This window comes from Eublepharis macularius, chromosome 10 (assembly GCF_028583425.1).
Source record: "Eublepharis macularius isolate TG4126 chromosome 10, MPM_Emac_v1.0, whole genome shotgun sequence".
NCBI lineage: Eukaryota > Metazoa > Chordata > Lepidosauria > Squamata > Eublepharidae > Eublepharis > Eublepharis macularius.
Window position 1 is genome coordinate 12370106 of NC_072799.1, and position 23963 is coordinate 12394068.

The 23963-nt window shown below is 45.2% G+C and overlaps 1 protein-coding gene across 3 annotated transcripts in view; it reads right to left on the bottom strand.

The window, feature by feature from the left end:
- SEPTIN11 (septin 11) overlaps positions 1–23963 on the bottom strand; it is a 123986-nt gene that overhangs the window by 17718 nt on the left and 82305 nt on the right. For all 3 annotated transcript variants that reach the window (XM_054989669.1, XM_054989668.1, XM_054989666.1), the window contains exons 5-9: positions 17707–17868; positions 10208–10304; positions 8279–8447; positions 3951–4083; positions 2926–3113 (exon numbers count right to left, since the gene is read on the bottom strand). In XM_054989669.1, the coding sequence (XP_054845644.1) occupies positions 2926–3113; positions 3951–4083; positions 8279–8447; positions 10208–10304; positions 17707–17868 (749 nt within the window). The remainder of the gene's footprint in view (positions 1–2925; positions 3114–3950; positions 4084–8278; positions 8448–10207; positions 10305–17706; positions 17869–23963) is intronic.

Sequence of the window (23963 nt, forward strand, 5' to 3'; positions counted from 1 at the left end):
AGGTTAACTCACTCATTGTGGCAATAGCTTTAATAAGCAAGAGCCCACCAGATGCACCTTAAAAGTGGATGTTTTATAGAAATATTTCATAAAAATGTTCTCCTACACCTTGCTTTTTAAAGGTTTTTTTGCCCTGCCATTTACAGCCATTCCCCCTATCCTGGCCCACTGTATTTATGTGCGATATAGGCTTACCAAATGATTTTTTATTTACTTCATTTATACCATGATTTCTCCCCCAATGGGAACCCAAAGTGGCTTACACTGGTCTCTTCTCCTCCATTTTATTCTCACTATGAGGTAGGTTAGGTAAAGATTGTTACCTGGCATCAGGGCTTTTTTTCAGCTGGAACATGGGGGAACGGAGTTCCGGAACCTCTTGAAAATGGTCACATGGCTGGTGGCCCCACCCCCTGATCTCCAGACAGAGGGGAGTTTAGATCGCCCTCCACGCCGCTGAGCGGCGTGGAGGGCGATCTAAACTCCCCTCTGTCTGGAAATGAGGGGGCGGGGCCACCAGCCATGTGACCATTTTCTCCTAGGGCAATCCACTGAGTTCCACCACCTTTTTCCCCAGAAAAAAACCCTGCCTGGCATGTTTCCATGGCAGAGTGGGGACTTGAACTTGGGTCTCCCAGATCCTGCTTTGACATTCTAACTACAGTACCACACTGGATTCCTCTTAGTGTGAACTGGGCTCTGCTGCATGAAAACTTATGCCACAACAGATGGGCTAGTCTTTAAGGTGCACCAAAATTCTTTTGCTGCTTTGATCAGCATTAAGAACTACAGAGAGAGAAAGAAAAAAAACAGAAATGAAGATATTCTTTGGTGAATCAGCGCTACTGTCGATGGAGGTGCTCTTAAGGGAATTTCCACACAAATGGCTTTGCAGCCAACCAGTGAACTGATCTAAAGAGGCCACCAACTGTAAATAGCCTTGTTCAGAGGGGTGATCCGTGCTCCAAGATTGATCAGCATAGCTGCCATTGCGACAAAATAGGATGGTAACTCTAAACTCCTGGAACAAGCAGTGCTTTTAAAATTTGGTCCTTCAAGGTGCACCTCCCGTTGCTTGTTACCATTTCCCACCAGAGTGATAAGCGATAACACAGCAAGTAAAGGCACTTCCCAGATTACATTTTTGTGATAACAAGAGGGCTCCTGCAAGTCGTTCCCGTGGTCGCAAAATCTTTAAAAAGATTAACATGCAAAGGGGAAATATGCAGATGTACTCAAGAGCGCAAGATTTGAAAAGAGTGCTATGTACTTCTCCCAGGAGTGGCTTACAAGAGCCCTCTGACATCATAAAAACCTGTATGTACAATGTACAATGCCTGTACAACACAGCTACTTGTTTCTGGACCAGTCACTCTGCCCTAGGGACATCAGCTACCCCATACTCTGGCTGATCTCAGTGGCTACCGGCAGCTCATTCTCAGATAGCACATTCGCGTAGGATGCTGTGCATGTGCGTGAAATCATAAGAAAACATGGCAGCCACTACAATGAGCAAAGAAAGGTCTGGAGGACCATACTAATGGGATAGGATCCTAATGGGATAGAAAGATAGGCCAGTTGCAGACTGGCCCATACTGTCTGCAATATCCCTTTTTCTCAAGCCAGTTTGGCAACAATACTTTATATGTTTTCTAAAAGACCACTATTAAAAAGGGACTCCACCCTGCCCTTGAAAGTTCCATTATTCCTTCACTAGAAGATCATAGTCCCACACATGCATGACAGTAAAGAGTCCAGTAGCACCTTTAAGAGCTGTGGCTCTCAAAAGCTTATGCTACAATAAAGTTGGTTAGTCTTAAAGGTGCTACTGGACTCTTTACAACTACAGACTAGCATGGATAATGCCTCTGGATCTATGACACATGTATGGCACTCCCATTACTGGTGATGGTAGGCACATTGGCCTTCACTACGCACAATAAGGCTTTCTCCCCCTCTGCCACTACCAACAGCAAGGCATTGACTGCTCATGCAGAGGACCAGATCATGGGATTACAGCCAGCGAGTTGACCTTTTCTAATAAGGGTAATCATAGCAGTACACCTGGCATGATCCCTATTTGACAGCTTTGGCTAGGAGAAGATATTGACTTGGCACTAAGTAAAATACATTCACGGTGTAACCAGAGATGTTGCTAGTTACAACACCAACTCTTCACTTTTGGCACTAGGACAACCTGTGTTGAAAGGAACTGACTGGCATACCTGAAACATTAACTTGGATGTCCATTATGGATAAAGGTTCGTGCTGCTGGGTCCTGAGCTCCCTGCCTAGCACTTTGCCCTCAGGCACTCCCTGCGCCCTTATTTGTCATTAAAACAAATGTGTTTTCAGCCTGGATTTTGGAACAGAGAGACATGATCCTGCAGAACGACACCAATCTATAAATAATGGTTGACTCCCAAGATAGCACTGAGCGTGGAAAGCTGGCCTATCATGTGTAATTTGTCTTTTTACATAGTCAACACAGACTTTTAAAGCATCAGAAGGAACGAAAAACGAGGGAGAACTTAAGAGGCCGCTACCGCCTTCAGTTCAAGAACAGAAATGGGTAACCATTGCCAAGTTGATTCAGCCGAGTGCTGGGTGGCTCACTCACTGGTCTCTGCTTTCCAATTGCTCTCACTTCTTCTATCCAATAGTCAGATTTACAAAATATTATTTAGATAGCCTCCATGTAAAAAAATAGAACATAGCCCCTTTTCCCACCCATCCCCTTTGTCTTTTAGCTAAAAAATATTTAATATGATCAGTCTGGGTTTCTTTTTTTTTTTTTTAAAAGGGGGGGAGGAGGAAAGCTCAGTTTCCAGTCTGATAATGGGAAGAAGCGAATACAGACATGCAACAGGAAGACAGCACACCGGAAAAGAAGCCCACAGAGCTTGACTGCAGACAACGGCTTACTTTTTCTTGTCCTTCTCTTTCTTGGTTTGTTGAGAACCAGCCTGTTGGCTCTGTGATTGTAGTAGCTGGGCAGCAGCCTTCTTCTTCTGGAAGTTGCTCAGCTCTTCCTCCAGTTCTTTCTTTTTGTCTTCTACCTTCTTCTTCTCTTCTTGATGGGTCCGCTTTAGGTGGTCAAACTTCTCATGGAGCTGTCCGGAAAAAAAGTCGGGAGACGGAAAGAACGACGACGATATGCTAGATACAGAAAATTCTACTGGGAAACTGGAGTCAAGTCTTGAAGGAAAGAACGGGATTTCCAAAGATATTGAAACAAAACCCGAGACTGGGAAATATATGGGGACTCATAAGAACAGGCTTCAAAGTTCTTTTCAGAATGTGGGTGTGCAACACAAGTCATGACTGACAGGCAGTATGCAGTCTCTCCTCTAGTCAAGCCTGCTATAAATAAAAGGAGTTCAGCTGCCTATTCTTTACTATTCTACTGGGAAACTGAAGTCAGGCCTTGAAGGAAAGAAGGGGTTTTCCCAGGACCTCAACCCTAGAATCTCATCACCTGAGGCTGGGACTTGGTAGAGCGAAATTATGGGAACTCCTAAGAACAGGCCTCAAATCCCTTTTTCAGAATGAGAAGGGGATTATGGGTACACAACACAAGTCAGGACTGATCGATAGTATGGAGTCTTTCCACTGGTCAAGCCAGCAATATATACGAAGAGCTTAGCCATCTATTCTGTCCTGGTCAACAGAGCAGTGTTTTCTTCCCACTGACCACAAGGCCTTGGTCCGGCTTCTGTCTCTGTCCATGGCTTCATCTCCTAGTTTCAGCTACTGACCTCAGTGACCATGGGATGGGAGTAACCTGGCTGTGTTTTCCAAAAGGGAAACATCCTGAAAAAGGAAACTGACTGAAAGCCAACGATCAGTCTGGTTTGTGCTTTCAAACGGCATGGGTGCTCTCCCGTGGCCTCACTGACAACCATAGGCCAAATCCTTCCAAAGTAGCCACCCCACCACAGCCCACTTACATCCTTTTCTGCTTCTTTCAGCTCAGCTTCTTTCTCCTTCACTCGCATGACAAACATTTGCCTCATTTCTTCCTCTTTCTTCTGAAGCTCGCCGAGGAATTCATTTCTCTTGGCTTCATAGGTCTCTTGGAGACTTATTATGAAATGTAAGAATTACAGCAGAAATGTGGACAGAGAAGAAGAGAAAACCAGATTTCAAGTTAATACCAAGCATTAGTAATATCATTGGCAGGACCCCTTCCCCAAGCTGCTCAACTCCCATTACTACATTTGTCCTCATATCAAACCAAGTAGCTTCTTGTATGATTTTTCAACCATACGAATGCCCCTTGAGAATGTAGCATAGATACACCTTCACCTCACAATTTCTTCTCCCTTTCTCCCTCCTTTCTTCAGAAAAATCTCCTTTTCCTCCTCACCTATCACTCCTGCATAGGGACAAAAATCCTTTTCCCTCACAAACTTCACCAGAGAGCCCAGCCTATAGAGTTAGGTAAAGGAATTCCCCTGTGCAAGCACCGAGTCATTACTGACCCATGGGGTTACATTAGGTTTATTTCAAGTTGTTTCATGGAGGCATCAGAAGAAACTCTCCTCAGTGTAAGGTCTACAAACAATCTTCCATAGAAGTGAGAGCCAGTGTAGTGGTTAAGAGCGCGGGACTCTAATCTGGACAACCGGGTTTGATTCCCCACTCTTCCACTTGAAGCCAGCTGGGTGATTTTGGGTCAGTCACAGCTCTTCCAGAGCTCTCTCAGCCTCATCCACCTCACAGGGTGATTGTTGTGGGGATAATGACACACTTGGAAACTGCTCTGAGTTGGCATTAAGTTGTCCTGAAGGGTGGTATATAAATTGAATTTTATTATTATATTTATTATTGGTAGTGGTAGTGGGGAAGTACTAATGTTGCTCTGTGGTGAAAAACTCAAATCTTTCCTTTTTCTGTTTATTTATGCTCTTCTGCCCTGACAGACCAAGACAAGACTTTATGCTGGGTAGGGATGCAGCCTCCTTTTTCACGTTTCTTAAAAACTATATTCAAACTGCACAAGCTAGAGTGTTTTAGAACTGTCTGGCAGAGGCACCAAGGAGTTGCTTAAATTTCCCCACCACTGAGGAAGCCTGTTGTTTCTGTTACTCCTCATTTGCCTTGTCCTTTTGAAAAGTAAATGGTTTACCGCTGTCTCTTATCCAACTGGGTTTTAGAGTTTATGGAACATTTACTGCTCCCTGACAGAAAGGAACGCAAGCCAGCGGAAGAGGCCAGGCTGGCTTGAGAAACGTGGAGCCTGCATTTCGTTTGAGGGTATGTCTCTGTTTGCTGACTTCCACAAAGAATGTTCTACAGCGCACAACAAATGGTGTATAGTTTCTTATACTCCTTCCCTCCATTTCCTCTCTGGAAATGTCACCTGTCTTGACCAAAAACGGTTACTTCATGCTCCAGGATCCTGCACACCTTTTCCTCTTGTTAGGACAAACATGTTGAGGTGATTTTGAATCACTCCACATTGTGAATGTCAACACTTGACAGGGTAGATTATTGGCTAATGATGGGGGAGACCTCACTTCACACATCTAACACGGCAAAATGTGTTCATGAGGCAATCAGTCAGACAAGCATAGTAGTTAGCGGCCTCCAGCCTGGCTCTCCCAGAGCCTTCTCCAACGTGTCCTGCCATGAAGTTTGCCGGCTAACCTACGGACAATCATGCTTTCTCAGCCTAACTTTCCTCTCCAAATAAAATGGGGAAGGGAGAACAACATACACAGCCTTGAGATCTCAGGAGGAAGAATGGATCAAAAATATATTAGACAAACAGAAAAGTGAAACAAAATGTTTATTCACCAGGAAAATTACTGTTATTTGGGGAAGATACCTTGAAAAAATCCATTCAGAATCAAGGGGCCACAGTAACATATGAGGTCCCCATGTCTCTATGGCATCCTTTATTATCCATGTTGGGGTCTCTGTGTGCCCCAATACCACAGGAGTCAATGGAACTGATTTGGTGTAAGCAAAGGGGGCACAAAACCAAAGCAGCCCAGAAAAGAAGCGGAGATGGAGAACCAAAAACTGTCTTTTTGGGAAACTTTGATTTCCCAAACTGTGGACCTCAGTGTTCACTTAATTCTGAATTGTGAAGTCAACAAGGCACTTCCAGTATTAGCACCAAGGGAAACAAAGACAAGGAAAGCAGGGGGGAAAGACATCTATTGTTTTTATGGCTCTCTTTGGGTCAATAAATGAAACCATTTGCATTCTCAGGGAACAATGCAGGCATTCCTCTACCCAATTAAAATGGCAATGATCTTCAATATGAGAGATATGTTGAAAAATACCCAATTAAAAATTGCAGTGATCTTCAATATGAGAGAGGTGTTGAAAAATACTATACCCATAAGAAATTGATCAAAAATAGGCTGACTCGGCAGCAGTAAAACAGGAACAAGGCTTTGGCTCAGAACCACGTTGGCCAAGCGAAGTTTGGCAAGGGTCTGATGCTATTCCTACTTAGCTGCAAGGAGAGGGGAAAAAGCAGCCTCATTGGTCACCCGTTAGTACACAGCAAAGGAATTGAGCTTTGCTTTGTCGGATCAGGCCCTGACAAGGGAGCAATCCGAAGCAGACAGGACTCCAAACTTCATTCCTCTGCTCGCACACTTCAACAGAACTGTAAAAATGGCCGTGGAGGTGGATAATTAGTGGTAATTTTGTACCATCATAAAATATTCTGAACTTCTTCAACTGCTGGCACAAGACCCAACTGTGGGTCATAAGTCAACCTAAGGCAATTTGGGTTAAAGTTGAAAGGATCCATCTGTCTTTTTGTAAAAAAAAAAAAAGGCATAGAGAAGGAAAGATAGTGGAGGTGTAAAGAGAAATAAGGGGAAAGTCAACGTGGAAGACAGAAGCAGGGAAAAAAGCCCTCAAGAAGTCTTAAAGACGGTTCCTGTATCCATCAAGGTTGAAGGTCATTGCCTTTTCAGTTAACCGTCAACAAGGCTCTTAATCTTACTTTTGCCCTGTCACCAGCTGTACAGCAAGAATCCCCTCTAGGCAGACGGCTATGATAGAGTTCACAAAGCAGAAGGGGAGAGCCAGTTTGGTGTAGTGGTTAAGAGCGGCAGGACTCTAATCTGAAGAGCCAGGTTTCATTCCTCACTCCTCCACTTGAAGCCAGCTGGGTCACCTTGGGTCAGTCACAGCTCTCTCAGAGCTCTCTCAGCCCCACCCACCTCACACAGTGATTGTTGTGGGGATAATAACATACTTCGTAAACCTCTCTGAGTGGGCGTTAAGTTGCTCTGAAGGGCGGTATATAAATCAAATGTTATTATTATTATTAATTGATGCTTGCTTGCGAACCACTGACATGCGTCAAACATCTAAGTGAGGTCTGTGTACATACAGAGGAGGGAAGTAGACAAACACTTGGTGCATTTTGTAGAATACTTTGCAAGGCTACTATATAAAATAATTACTAATGACATATCTTCAGGGCTGTGTGCATTCCTTGCGTCTGTGGGACTGCCATGCAAATGAAGCATTTGACCTCTGGTGCACAGTCCCTCTCTCTCCTAGCTCAGCTTTCATTTCCTCGCTTCCACGGCCTCTGAACAGACAGACTTGAAAACATGAGTAGTATTTAACATCAATAGAGACTCTAACAAAGGGCTTAAGGGGTGAAGCTTCAGCATCAAGATACTGCTGAGCCCTTTTAAAATTATGATTTCTTTCTTTATAGCAATGAATACCTCTCACTGTGACTTGCATTTTTAGGGGGCAGGGTGAAGAGATGTAACCAAATTTCTCCAAATGCAGAACTCTAGGCAAGATAACAGATTCCCTTGTTGCCTGAAACAATGTGGGACTGCACTGAACTCATCCAGGCCTGGGCACATAAAGGGATGAATGAATGCTAATTTTTTTTGCTTCCATAAAGAGCATCCTTTGGTGGGAGTCTGTTGCCCACAAACTCATGCATTCAGCCTGTAAAATCTTGGGAATATAATAATGCCTCTAAACCTTTTGTGTGTTCCAAGTGCTTCAAATACTCTATGATAATGCTTACAATAACCTTGGAAAGGAGGCCACTGTTTATTATCCCAGTTCTGCAGATGAAATGCAGAGAGAGCTCACAGCTTTTGTATGCCTGTTTAGTGACATCAAGGAAGAGCTGAAATTCAAACCAGAGTCTTTCCTGGCCATACTACAGTGTGCCCGCTCCAACATCCTTTTACAAGAGTCCTCTTCTGCATTTGAGAAGAATACTGCACTTTCCTCCCCTTTGAGTTCTGTGGCTCACCTGCCATCTTCTTACCTGAAAGGTTTGCTGTCTGGGTCCGTGTCTTTGAACCCCATCTCTTCTAGCTTGCAACGGCGGTAAAGCTCATAATGCCTGCTGTGAGTTTGCTCCCGCAGGTCCTCCATGTTGACTCGGATCAACATTTCACGCAGCTTCACGAAGTCACAGTGGTTTTCGTTTTCAACTACAAAAAGTAGGGGGATGGGAAAAGGTGCGTATTAGGAAGAAAAAAATGTGGCCATTTAAATCAAGAACTGGATGGAAATTTGTCCTACTCCCAGCCCCCTTAAATACTTTTTCTGCATATAAAGACTCTTCTCCAGGAAGTATAGGATAATGTTATGCGACATACTTAAACTAGGTTTTTTAAAAAAAAATCATAGTTTTCAAACAATCCATCCTATTCTTTCTCGAAGGACTTAAAGATGGCATACATAGTTCTCTCACCCTCCTGTTTTGATTTCACAACACCACTGCAAGATAGGTTAGAGGCTGTGAGCATGTGACTGACTCAGAGTTGCTCCGTGAGCTGATTATGGCAGTGGGGGGATTAGAACCCACAAGCTAAGCCAACACTCTCATTACTACACCATACTGCCCTATCACACCAAAGCATTTTATTAAGACTTTGCATACATTTTCCCAGTCACTCTTACAACAGCCCCATATGGTAGGCCAGTAAGAGAAGCTGAGGATGAGATGCTTGTTTAAGAACACGGAGCAAATTCTTGAGAATTGAATCAAGGTTTTCTTGGCTCACATTCTTTAACCACTATTACACCTGCTCTAGATGGGAGCCTCTCAAAGAAAGCTACAAGCATCCCGATTTATATTTCTTTGCATGTGACACGAGAAAGCGATACTTGTAACACAAGGCACCACCTCCAAAAATGAGCATTATTACCACCAGATATCATTTCTATGCCGAGTGCTCTATAATCCCACAATCCCCCACATTTCCCCACTAGGGGGCAGTTTAAATCCAACTCAGCATCACATCTAAACTTGCCTCTTATGATTTACAGGGAACAGAGACTAGTTTATTCATCCTGGATGCTAGACGGAGGGAGCACCGGCAAATCCCTAATCTACAATAAAGGGACTGCCACAGACAGTGCCAAGTGTTCCAATTAATACAACTGTAAATTACACTATGCACACTTGTGCAAAGCCACCCAGTAAGGTTGACAAGACTCTGGTTGGGGTGGGGGAGCTCTGTTGCCCAAGCAGCAGTGTGTGTGTGTGTGGGTGGGTGGGGGGGGAATTAAAAAAAAACTCACTGGTGTTGTGAGTGAGATGACATCACTTCCAGGGAAAACCCAGAAGCGACAACTGTAGCTCTAGGAATTGCTGGAAACTCTAGGAATTGTAGCTCTAGGAATTGTGGCAAGAGAAGAGCTACTCCTGCGTTTTTTCAATCGCGGCCCCATACACATTGTGGCTAACCACTTTTTGAATCAGGAATATCCTGATAGGGGGGTTCAAGAAAGGAAAATACCACATGGGGTATAGAAGTCTTGGCATCCCACCCACCCTCTGTTCTCCTCATTTTCATTCTCTGCTACTTCAAGAAATTGGTTCACACCAGGGCTTTTTTTCTGGGAAAAGAGGTGGTGGAACTCAGTGGGTTGCCCTCGTAGAAAATGATCACATGGCTGGGGGCCCCCCCCCCTGATCTCCAGACAGAGGGGAGTTTAGATTGCCCTCTGCACCGCTCAGAGGGCAATCTAAAGTCCCCTCTGTCTGGAGATAAGGGGGTGGGGCCACCAGCCATGTGACCATTTTCAAGAGGTTCCGGAACTCCATTCCACCACGTTCCAGCTGAACAAAAGCCCAGGTTCACACCATTCATTCAATGCATTAATATTCAACTATGCAGAACATTTCCCTCTGCATTACTGGTAGGAAAAGTTTAATCAGCGGACACATTCCCTATCGACATACCCTGCACAACACCCCATGGGTATTGCCTGGCCTTGGCCATCTTATTGCCAATCTTCACTTCTTCGGTGCTGCCAACAACAGCAAACGGGAGGTGGACCTACAACGCAAAACACAGGGAAAGATCAGGGTTATCTCTCTGTTGCTCTGCCAGGCACATTTTCTTGCTTCCTATCTAATGTCAACTGTGTGGGTTTTCACTGATTTATTATTATTCAAGTGCCTCTGGAATAAAGCCAACATCTGTGAAGGATGCAATCACTGGCAGACTAGAGCTGCCTCCTTTCCCATTATAACTTCTTTAGCATCTGCGTCGTAGTGTAATAGGTGCATTAATATCTGCATTATGTAGCTTGGTCCAGAGGAGGGAGAAAGAACTTCTAAGTATTAAGACCTAGCAAGAACAACAGAAAAAAAGGAAAGAAAAAACACAACCCTTCAGAAGGAGGGTAACCAAAGAGGTGGGAACCAAAAAGTGAATTAAACATAACTACACGTGTAATACCGGTGTTTTATTCATTTGTATTACGTCTGAGGAATTAAGACCTGCCCACAACCACTCTTCATATTTAGGAGATTTCAGCAGACATTGCTTGCACAGTTTCAAGAACACTTTAGCAGCCGGAAGAACTAAAAAGCTCGCATGTCCTCTTTTTTGAAAAAATAACGAAAGCCACGAAACTAAATTTTGAGTCCAATATCACATCCCTCGCTTTCCCTTGGCTTCTGCAGGACGGTAACAGATGCACAATCTTGCTTAACAACATCCCAAAGGCTTGTTTACATATTATATCCGGGGTAGAAAATCAGGAGTTTCTCCAAAGGAATTCTGTCGCTTTCCTTGACTTTTAAACATTTGGCTTCACGTACCTCAGTTGGGCCCACGAGTTTCTTCTGCAGTCAAATCCATTGGTCGAAAGCATCATTATACAACCATGGTTTTCTGATGAGAGTCACATATTACCGATTGATTCATTAGTGCGGGAGGGGGTAAATATGCAGATGGGTGATCAGTTTCTGCTCAAAGCTAGGGAGAAAGCGACATCTGAAAAGGGCACTGAGAACATGAAGTCTTAGGTAATTAACATTAATTGGGAGAACTTGCCTTCTCGGACTGCTGAAAACAAACTACACAAGGGCTCCTCTGGAACGGTAACCACTATAAATGCAAGGAAAACCCCTGTCCAGAGAAAACACAATTATAGATTCTCCAATAGTATTATGAATTTTTCTTTGTATTTTTCTTTTGCTTAAAGTGCACAGTGTTATAGTGACATATAAATATGAATAAATACTATAATATTTTACAATATATGAACCCTTCATATCAATAAATACATTGCATATTTTAATACTTAAGAGTATGCTATTCCTGTTTGACACGAGGTCCAAAGGTCTAATTGTTATGCCAGGAAGGGTTCATATACTGTAAAATATTTATTATAGTATTTATTCATATTTATATAGCACTATAGCACGGTGTGTGATGTGACGTCCCCCCATGGGTCAGTAATGACTCGGTACTTGCACAGGGGACTACCTTTACCTTTTATAGCACTGTGCACTTCAAGAAAAAGAAAAACACAAAGGAAAAAAAATCATAATACTGTTAGAGAATATATAATTGTATATATAATCTGGACGGGTTTTCCCTGCATTTCTTGGATGGCTGAGTAGCGTCATCTAGGCAAAGCGGTAACAAATGGTCCGATGGGGTGGCAATGGGACAGCATAGTGGACAGCTCAGTCTTCAATGCCCCCCCTCCCGCCCTTGAGTTAAAGTTACGTATCGATAGGCCACAGTGAGAGCAAGCTCTGAAATTTCCCAGTGACTAGGGCAGGATGAAAGGAAGGAAGTCAAGCTGCCTCCACCTCCCACCCCTTTTTATTAGCTTTCACTAAAGGAGGAAGGAAAAGGAGGCTTAATAGAAAGAGCCTGGCTGCATACCAGGGTCCACAATATGGGCAGCGAATGGGCAGCGACAGGACATTCTCAAGCCTCCAGGTTTCAGAAATGTCAGCAGTATTTATTTGAACAGCAAAAAATAATGGTGATAGTATGAGTGTGTGCATTTGTGTGCACGCGTACGTGTGGGCTTATGCACACTAAACAGTAGGGGAACACTTGTCAGGGCCAAGAAAAATGCGATGAAGCTCACAGCTCGCTGTTCACCTGTCAAAGGAAAACTGCAAGAACGTTCGGCCCTTACTCATATTGAGGGGCCTGCATTTGTACCAGGGGAAAGAGGGCTTAACTATTCAACCCCTGCTTCATTTCACTAATCAAAACACTCTCCCTGCAATAGACATACGTGTGTGATCCCACACATACATACACTCTTATGAGTTATGAAAGAAAATTGTTGTTGTTTTTATTTCTGAAAAGGACATAAACAGATCCTGTTCCTCTGACAAAAATATTCTTAAGTGGTGGGGTATATATTTAAACCAACAAAATGAACTACGGTGCTAGGTTTTCAACTTGGATGGAGCTCATTTCTCCTCAACCTATACTTGGGCCTTGTTGAGGCCCTCTCACACACACAGAAGTCTCTCTTCCTAACACAGGCCGCTCAGGGCGATTTGCAGCCACCCCCACTTTCTCAGCACTGCTCCCCCACCCCACCCCCGTGCCCAAAAGATGAAAAAAATTCTCCTTGCCTCTTCACTATTTCTGCTATCATTAAAAACTGCACAAGCTGTATATGCCCTCTAGGGCTCCCTGAATTCCTGCAAGATTACTTCTTCTCATGATAGTTCAACCGCTATTTTGATGACTCTGGGCAAACTTTCATGAGAGGAACCAATCTTGTAAGAGTTTGGGAGCAAGCAAGGGCAGCTTGTTATTAGGGTGTCAACTTCCAGGTGGTGGCTGGAGCTCTCCGGGAATTACAGCATGCCCAGGCTACAGAGATCAGTTCCCCTGGAGAAAACGGCTGCTTTGAATGGTGGACTCCAAACTCTGTCCTCCATCCACTCCCAAATCCCCAGGAATTTCCCAACTCAGAGTTGGCAACCCTGGTGGGTTAAGCCTGGCAACCAGCGAGGGGGGGGGGGAGAGGTTACGTCACCATCACCATGTTATTTATTTCCAGCTACAACCCAGAAGTAACTATAGGTGCCTCTAGGAATTGCCAGACACACAGTTTCTGGTGCTTCCTAGAATTACCTAGTTACTTCCAGGTTGTTCCCGGAAGTGATGTACCGGTACAGAGGCAGGTAGCATTTTTATTTTTCTTCTGCTGCTGCTCTGAGTGGCAGCAGGCAACCAGTGGTGTAGCGTGGGTTTGGAGTGCCTGAGGCAATTTCCAAGCTTCACACGCGCACTTTGTGCTCCTAGGACTGCGTGATGATGTCACCGGAAGTGATGTCATCGCACAGGGGCAGGAACGCTCATACAATTCAGGCCACTCGCCTCCCCGCCCCCATCAGGCACCTGTCCACAGCAGCTGCCGGCACCGCCACCTGCTCAGCACGCTCCTCAGCTGCAGGATGGGCAGCTGAGCTCAGCGCCCAGCAAGCCGGCCGCCATGTCAGTGCGGCAGGCAGCCAGGGCGCTGCGGGTGGCTTCCCATGGAGCGCAGGCTGTCCTTGGCATGGCGCCCCATGGCACCCCCCCCAAATTATGTGCCCAGGGCAACCGCCCCTCTTGCCCCCCCCCGGCCCCACCACACCACTGCAGGCAACAACAGCAATCAGTGGGAGGCCTGGAAAACCTACTAGTGAGATGGGAAGTTACAATCCCCAAATCTGTCTCAGGTCACCTCATTACAAAACCAGCCCTTCTTCCTTACCCCTGGCATGAGAGAACCGCTTATGGTCATTCAATATTTAAGAAAAATCACATTACACATACTTGGGCTGTCTAATTCTTCATTTTCTACATTTATTGAATTTTTTCAATCACACAAAGCATTAAAAACACACACGAGGCTTGGCAAAAATGCAGTACTTCACTTCCTCCTGCATTTCCTTAAGATTCCAACCAAAACCTCAAAGCCACACTGGAGATTTTGGAATTCAAAATAAACAGCAACTGTCTAAAAATGTAAGCCAGACGCTAGCCTGGTTAGCCATATAAGATGCACTCAGGATTCCGGCCCATCCAGGATATTGTGCGTTTAAAAACGAGAGGCAGAGCCAAGAGGAAGCCAGGCCTGTCTTTCTGTGTCCCGAGAGTCGTCCAGGTGGTGTTTTCATTGCACTGTGTGCAATTCTGAAGGGCTGGTTTGCATTTGGCGGACAATCCGGAGGCCATGCCCAACTTGGGGAAGCCAAGAACTTGGCAGACGGGTAGAGAAAGAGAGAAGCTCTTGGCTACAGCCAGGACATTTCTGTGGCTAACATAACAGCACTGATCTCTTCCTCTCCGTTCCTGCACTTTCCCTTTTTTGTTAGGAACGCCGCTCAATCAACTTATGTTTCATGCAGTGGCAGTCATGAGGAAAACATCTCTTGAAGGACACCTGATCCTGGCTAAGTTATCACTTTACATACTGAACTCTTCTGTCAAAAAGAGTCCAATAGCACCTTTAAGACTAACCAACTTTACTGTAGCATAAGCTTTCGAGAATCACAGTTCTCTTCGTCAGATGCATGTGACGAAGAGAACTGTGATTCTTGCATCTGATGAAGAGAACTGTGATTCTCGAAAGCTTATGCTACAGTAAAGTTGGTTAGTCTTAAAGGTGCTGCTGGACTCTGGTCGATTTTGCTACTACAGAGTAACACGGCTAACTCCTCTGGATCTATGAACTCTTCTGTCACTCTCGCAGTCAATATGCCTAAAGAATCAGGACAAGAATGTGTTCCCCATCCCTTTTAATGCAAGGCCAAAATGGAGATCCTAAACCCTGTTAACGAGTGAGGCCATATACATTTTACGAGAACTTGATCAATGGTTGTTGTGGGTTTTCCGGGCTGTATTGCCGTGGTCTTGGCATTGTAGTTCCTGACGTTTCGCCAGCAGCTGTGACTGGCATCTTCATAGGTGTAGCACCAAAAGACCAAAAGACAGTGGTGACACAGAGATCTCTGTCTTTTGGTGCTATACCTCTGAAGATGCCAGCCACAGCTGCTGGCGAAACGTCAGGAACTACAATGCCAAGACCACGGCAATACAGCCCGGAAAACCCACAACAACCATCGTTCTCCGTCCGTGAAAGCCTTCGACAACACAACTTGATCGATGTTAACGTCTCCCCAAGCGGTATGCACGATCTCTCCACACATCAAGAGCAGCAGCACAGTTGCACCCTCCTAAACATTTATCATATGCTTCTTTAAACTTATAAGCAGTAAGGAAACTGCATATATTATGGAGTTCTTTATTATTACTCTTGTTATTTAATAGTCATACAAAATACAGGTTAACCTTATAACTTATAAATGTATTGTTACTTAAGTAAGTTAGTCTATTACTACTGTATTATTTTACTTGAGGATAACTATGTTTAATTTGTTAACTTTAATATTGTAATAGGGTTAACTCTTATATTGTGTACTCTACATATTGTTTATACGTTTGTATGGTGTTATAACGTTAATAAAATTTATTTTTAAAAAAGAGAGAGCAGCGGCACACTAGAACGGATGGTAAAACGGGCTCACTGGAAGAACAGAACCAATGAAAGGTGGTAGTGATTCTAACAGTGCAATCCTATGGAGAGTTACTCCAGTCTAAGCCCATAGAAGTCTATGGCCTTAGACTGGAGTAACTCTCCATAGGATTGCACTGTAAATTAATCCCTCTGGCTTAAAAAGAAAAACAACCTTGCATTTTTGATGTTAGTCACTTCCGGCTGAGAATTTCAGAGTGAAATTGCATGTGATGCTGAGGGTCTGTGACTACATCCTACAATACATAATTTGTATGTATTGTTTATATTGTTACTTAAGTAACAATGAATTTATAAGTTATAAGGTATTGCAGCTGGAAGAAATACTGATGTGGATGACAGCCAGTTTGGTATAGTGATTAATAGCAGCAGGACTCTAATCTGGAGAACTGGGTCTGATTCCCCACTCCTCCGCTAGAAGCCAGCTGGGCGGCCTTGGGTCAGTCACAGCTTCTCAGAGCTCTCTCAGCCCCACCCACCTCAGAGACTGATTGTTGTGAGGATAATTTAAAAAAAAAAACACTTTGTCAACTGCTCTCAGTGGGTGTTAAGTTGTCCAGACGGGTGGTATATAAATCAATTACTATTACTATTACTATTACTAAGTGGGTTTAATTCCCCATTCTCGCACACAATTTTCCTGATGATTTTTGTTGTTTCCAGATCTTCCAGGGAAAAACCAGAAATCATATTAAGGTGGGGCTTGTTTGTTCTTCCACCTACCAGAGCTGAAAACATTTCTGATGTGGAAAAAGGGCATATGGGAAACCGCTGACTCCCCCATTCTCTAACGCTGCACTCCGAATACACAACCCTCCTAGTTGCTTTTTGCAAGCAATTTACAGATCAGAGGATCTAATCAGGACACGCAGCTTCACTATGCAAAAGAGCTTCCTCCATCCTAAGTTCATTGATCTTGTCTCTGGGCACGCATACGTAAGTAACCGACGTTGTTTATGGCAGGCATCTGAAGAAGCCTGTGCTTAGGAGGCATCACAGATGCCACAAAAGAAGCCGGATTGTGCGTTTTGCCTTGTCAGCATCGCATTTAAATACGGGCTTAGACTTTCAGGCACCACAGGATTCTCCACTCCCCCCAGCCCTGCAAAAGAAAGATCAAGCACACACTTGGGAGTCCAAAGCAAGAGGTTTCAGAGAGTGGCCTCCCAGATACAATAATAAATTGTGTCCCACAGCACTGTGAGCCAAGCTACGAGTGACTTTTTTCACGTGGAGAACACTTGATTGTTTTCACAAGCTTTCCTGGGAACTGAAGTCCGAGTGTCCTTCCCCTCTGTGTTAGAATCGCTGCCTGAAGAGCCAGAGAAAGCCGGCAGCAGCAGCAGCTTTTGCAAATCGTTCCTCCAGTCACAAGCCTGCTGCTCTGGAGAAAGCCACCATGTCGGTGAAGCTCCCCGGGAGCAGGGCGCTCAGGGAGAAAGTAGCAGCTGCCCGCCCCCAAAACGATCGTTGAGAGCCCTCTTGTCCAGCAGGCTTGAGACTGAAGGAACGATTTGCAAAAGCTGCTGCCGCTGCCGGCTTTCTCTGGCTCTTCAGGCAGCGATTCTAACACAGAGGGGAAGGACACTTGGACTTCAGTTCTCGGGAAAACTTGAGAAAACAATCAAGTGTTCTCCACGTGAAAAAAGTCACTGGTAGCTTGGCTCTGTGAGTGGCTGGGGATGGTCAAGAACCAACGCCTCCCGAAGTATCTGGGAGCCTGCACCTCCTGGGAAAGGAGAGAGGGAGCGCAGGGGCCACTCTTATGCTAAACTCCAGGTTGGCTGGGCAGCCATTCTCTTCGCCCTGGACGGCGTTCAAGCCAGGCTTGCCTTTGCAAGCCAAAAGAAGGCAGACGGGAGAGGTTAGGAGAACAAGACTTACACTCATGGTAGCGTTTATCTCGGCCACCGTCTCCTCGTCCGTCGGGAACTGATAGATCTGGACCCCGTTGCTGACTAGCTCGCTCATGATCTTGCTCTTGAATTTATGCAGCTCATTTTTTGCGATGGTGTCTGCTTTGGCGATGATGGGAATGATGTTCACCTACAATGCAAACAAAAACACGGGTTGTCACACTGTGATGGGAAGGAGAAGGGCAAATTTCCTCCAAGGGCAAACAGGAAAAATGGGGGACGCACTGGAATGAGTTCCTTAGGAGACAGCAAAATAGGAAAGAGATCAGTAGTACCTTTAAGACTAACCAACTTTACTGTAGCATCTGACAAACAGAGTTGTGGTTCTCGAAAGCTTATGCTACAGTAAAGTTGGTTAGTCTTAAAGGCGCTACTGGTCTCTTTTCTATTTTGCTACTATAGACAAACATGGCTAACTCCTCTGGATTAGGAGACACCAGCATTGGAAGCCTCACCATGTAATATCAGGGCAGTGGCTATCAGCCATGATTAAATAGAACCCCGATGTTCAAAGGCATAACTAATGAAGGGGAGGGGTGGGCAACAGGGACAGGCCTTGGCATCTATGCCCTGCTTGTGGGTCTTTCCAGGGGCACCTGGTTCATCATTGTCTGAAAAGGTGGTGGTGGTGGAGACTGCCCTCAAGTCATAGCTGACTTATGGTGACCCCTGGCAGGGTTTTTTATGGCAAGAGACTAACATTGGTGGTTTGCCATTGCCTGCCTCTGCAACTCCCATCTTCCTTGGAGGTCTCCCATCCGATTACTAACCAAGGCTGACCTTGCTTAGCTTCCGAGATCCGATGAGATCAGGCTCACCTGGGCAATCCAGGTCAGGGCAAAAATATGCGCCCATAAATGGACCAAGGGTATGATCTCTCTTACATTCAAGGGAACTTCCAAGTGGATTGTGCCCCGTGAGCCAGACCCTTCTTTCTCTTAAATGGCAATTAAAACATGCCACTAAAATGGCTGCCTCCACCTTACCTCATGGTACGGCTGCTTCTGGTGGAGGCTGAGGCACGAACGCCAGCCCTTGGTTCCTTGGAATAAAGCTAGCATCCATTATTAAAAATTAATTTAATTATATGTTATGTATAGTTCGCCTTCCTCTCTGAGACTCAAGGCAGATTAAGTCAGCACAATCCATGGACAGATATGCATAATTTAAGTCAGGGCTTTTTTTCAGCGGGAACGTGGTGGAACGGAGTTCCGGCACCTCTTAAAAATGGTCACATGGCTGGTGGCCCCGCCCCCTGAGCTCCAGACAGAGGGGAGTTTAGATTGAGAGGACAATCTAAACTTCGCTCTGTCTGGAGATCAGGGGGCGGGGCCACCAGCCATGTGACGATTCTCACTGAGGGCAATTTAAACTTTAAAAAACTCCCCCCTTATTCCAGCTCACCCAAAGTGACGTCATTGCGTGGTCCTGAGTTCCACCACCTCTTTCCCCAGAAACAAAGCCCTGATTTAAGCTCCTGTGAGCAAGAGCCCACTTTGACATTTGCACTGGACTCTGGAGGATGAAAGCTTATGCCATAATAAATTTGTTAGTCTTTAAAGTGACACAAGATGCTTACTTTTGGGGGGCTCTGGCGACCCCTCTGGAATTTATGCACAATTTGAGCCAACTGAATAAAATGCATTGGCTGAGCTGAATCCGCAAAGTTTGGCCTTCCAAGTAACAGAAAACAGCATTTTCAATGGCTCTCTAACGAAGACCTTATTCAAATGCACTTAACAGTGAACTGCAGACCTTTCTAGTTATCTTTTAGCTTCCTGCTCCCCTCTTTTTTAAATTAGTAATGTTGCAGCCAAAGAGATAAGATCCATCCATTTGCAATTCAGAGAAAGGAAGACATCCATAAATAGAAGTCTTTCTCTCTCTCATACACACACAGACAGACAAGTGGCTGTTTCCTCTCCTCTTTCAACAATGCTCATGAACAGGAAACGGTATCTGTCACACAGGCTGCAGCAGAGGAAATAGAGTCATTGCAAAAGTGAACTCCCAAAGCATTTTTATACACGACTCTTAATGCGCCTTTGAGCCCCTGGGGTGCCATTTGTGTGAACATGCGAGAGCTCTTCAGATGGGGTCGAAAGTGTAAGGAAACTGGTTTTGGTTGGGGTCGATGCAACTTATTTGAAATCTGTCAGAGATCTGCTTCTATTTATTGTGTGAGGCCATATAAAGTCAGTGTTGCACAGTGGTTAGAGCACCAGACCTGCAAGACCCGAGTTCAACTCTCTGCTCGCTAGGAAGCTTACTTGGGTGACTTTAGCCTAGTCATGCCTTTTTAGCCTAACCTACTTTACAGGATTGTTGTGAAGACAAAACAGAGGAGGGGAGAACATTGTGTGCCATCCTGAACTCTTTAGAGGAAAGGTAAGACGTTTTTTAAAATGTGCATAGAACTTTTATAAAGTAGAAAATTTTATGTCCCTGCCCCAAAGATTTTACAATCTAAAATGTGGTATAGGTTGACAAAGGGAGAGGAAGGAAAAAGAACTAGGAACAAAGAGGGGAAGAGCATTCATTCATCAAATAGCCTTTGGCAAAATTTGCTTATCTTTTAAACTAATTCCCCATTTAGAAAACAAGAACAATAAATGTTTGGGTGATGGAGAAATGAATGAGATGGAGAAATGAACGCGAAATGAATGAGATGTACTGCCTAAGTACAGCTATGTGGGAGTACGTTTCACTGAACTCAGTGAAACTTTTGGCCAAACACATGCACAGGATAGCATTGTAAATTCATAAACAGGCTTGCAAGGTTCCCGCTTATGACGGGCAACCTTCTGCCAATCCCCTCTGATGCCTGCCGATGCCTTGGGCGTCAACCAGGAAGGAAATGGTGAAGGGTGGGAAAGGTCTGGAGTGCCAGAGGTGCCCTAGCACGCCAGTGTCACCTCCGAGTTAAACTGGAAGTGGCAAGAAAGGGATGCTCTGCATTTCCCCTAAAACTCTATGGTAAAATTATGCAAAAAACTGACATGTCCCAAGCAATGTGCCAACGTCACTTCTAGGCATACTGGAGTGCAGGGCTTTTTTTCTGGGAAAAGAGGTGGTGGAACTCAGTGATGGAACTCAAGACCACACAATGACGTCACTTTGGTTCAGCTGGAACAAAGGGGGAGTTTTTTAAAGTTTAAATTGCCCTAGGTAAAAATGGTCACATGGCCGGTGGCCCTGCCCCCTGATCTCCAGACAGCGCGCGGAGGGCAATCTCAACTCCCCTCTGTCTGGAGATCAGGGGGCGGGGCCACCGGCCATGTGACCATTTTCAAGAGGTGCCGGAACTCCATTCCCCCGCGTTCCAGCTGAAAAAAAGCCCTGCTGGAGTGACATCGGCATGTCTCTGGCAACGTGAGGATGTCGCTGGCAACATCATGACGTCAGCATGAGTCCCCCCAGAATCTCCCACCAATTGCTGGGGGGGGGGGACACCTGGCAATCCTATTCGTGATCTTGTTCTATTCTTTTTACATTCTGCTAAACCACGGGAACAGCCTTGGAGGTCTCTTTCTTGTAGCAGGAGTTTCACAGTTTGGAAGGAGAGAAGAAATCATACTAAGGTTGGTGGGGGGAGCATCCTGTCCCTTTAATAGAAGCTTTCCATCGCACATAGGTGAATAACACCACCAGGTAAACAGCCTCCTCTTAAGCCTCTATTAAAGGGCCAAGACATTATTTCCCCGGTTGCTGGCAACTCTAAATCATACGGATGCAACAAGACCCATTCTTGCTTAGGGGCCACGTTCATTCCATACAAATAAAGGACTTACAAAAAAGCAGAGCGTAAGTATGAAGTCAACACTGACCCAGAATTGAAGAGGGCTTTTAAAAAAAATACAGACGGTGCTTGAAAATCCTCTTATATTATATAAACTTGTCCCTTCCAGTGGATGCTGCTAATCCTCATTTGGATGAAAAGCAAACATCTGAGTCCAAAAAAAATTGCATACTTTATTTTCTGCAGATTTCTAAGCATGCATGCACACATACACACACAGATTTTAAGATTTTTTTTAACAGTGGTATTAATAAGAAGAATGCCTTGTAGAATAATAAACGCAGTTTCAAGCTCATCTCCACAATCTTAAATGCTTCCTTATTCCCAAATTATTCCTGATCCCCAGATTAAACAGGCAGAAGAGCGCTTTGTGATGGGGATATTCCTCCAGTTCTGGAATATGCACAAAAGTATTATATTTGGGGGCAAGGCACATTACGGATTTTTGTCAACTCCATTGGCTGGAAGGCTCAGCTGATGGAACGGGCCTGTGTTTCCCCCTAATTATAAAGAATTATTCTCTGAAATGAATGTTTCCCCCTAGCTGTGCATATACGTCATCAGCAAATATTTTCACAGCTGAAAGGTCTATTTGACATGTAAGACCCTAAGGATTGCTTTACTGGATTCAAACGAACCAACTAGATCAGCAACCTTTTCTCAAGGGCAGCCACTAGGTGCCTCAGGAAACTCACAAACAGTGTATGAAAACAAAACAAGGGACCGTCCATCCCTCTGTTTGCACTAACCATCTCCTCAAGAGAGGTATTCCCTTTCTAAATAGGGAGATTCCACTTAGTTATCATGGACAGTACCCATTGATTAACCTATCCTCCAAAAAATATATTTGGTATTTTAAAAGACATTCTAAGTAGTGGCTGTCACTACTTGCGGTACTGCATTCTACAAGTTAATTATATGCTTTACGAAAAAGCACTTTGTTTTTTCAAATTTTTTGAAATGACGGAGCAGGCCTTCTGGAATCAGAGAGCAGAGCATCCCAAACAGGGAGAGAGGGGGAAGAGTGAGAGTATGAACATGGAAAGAGTGAGGCCTGATTTAAACAGATGCTTGCAAAGCACACAAATTTTGCCCGTGCAACTTTGTACACATCCAACAAGTGGTTTAAATTGAACTGCTATTCTCACCTGGATAGCCCTGGCAAGCCAGATCTCGTCAAGTCTCGGAAGCTAAGCAGGGTTGGCCTTAGTTAGTAACGGGATGGGAGACCTCCAGTGAAGACCAGGGGTGCAGAGGCAGGCAATGGCAAACCACCTCTGTTAGAGCCGAAACAGACGTGACGAGATACATAGGTTCAACTCGTGTTCTCTTACCTTGAGGTTTGTTGGGAAGTGTAGGTGTCCTTGCAGCTTAAAGTTTATGCAGCTCTGAGCCACACGGCTTCAGGTGGGAGCCAGGTGAGCGAGGGGGAAGATGCAGCGATGCCCTCGCCCAGCCCCCGCAGAGCAACACCAGGCTGCATGGGGAGAGCAGGAGGAAAGGCACCCAGAGCATTGCTGCATCTCCCCCCCCCCCCGCTAGCCTGGCCCCCACCTGAAGCCATGCGGCTTGGAGCTGCATAGCTCACCGTCGCTCCAGGGGCTGGGCAAGGGGTGGGCGGAGCGACGGTCCATGCAATCGAGGTAAAGGCAGAGCACGCCGGGCTATGCAGCTCTAGGCCATGTGGCTTTGGGCAGGGGCCAGGCGAGCGAGGGGGGAAGATGCTCTGGACGCCTTTCCTCCCGGCTCTCCCGGTGCAGCTAGGCGTCGCTCTGCAGGGGCCAAGCCAGGTGAGGGGGGGGGGAAGATGAAGCGATACTCCGTGTAAGCGGGGAAGGGAAAATGCCACAATGCACCTCGAGAGTGGGAGGAAAGGTGCCCCACACCTGCACTTCCCTCCCTGCTGCTCTGTAAATGCTAAACTTTAAGCTGCAAGGACGCCTACACTTCCCGACACACCTTGAGGTAAGAGAACATGAGTTGAACCTAGGTTTCTCATCACGTCTGTTTCGGCTCTTAGTCTCTTGGTATGGAAACAACAGCAGGGGCTGCCATAAGTCAGCTATGACTTGACAGAACTTTCCACCACTGCATCCGTGCAAAGTGCGCTACGATTGCCTAGCATGTCAGAGCAACACATGTGTGGACTATCGATCTCTGGAGTGGTAACTAAGTGCATATAGCTGCTTTGCGTAGGGGCCAGTCCAGTTTAAATCTGACCCTTGGGTGCGCGCAAAGTCACACAGGCACGTTATTTCCCCCTCAATTGCAACCACAAGCAAATTAGGCCTAAGAGAGGAGAACTGTTTTGTCTTGAAGGGCAGTGAGAGTCTCCGTTTGCTAGAACAATAAATATAGAGGTAAACCATATGGTGGTACCACTTTGGATTCATGAACAGAAAAATTTTCCATATCAAAGACATATG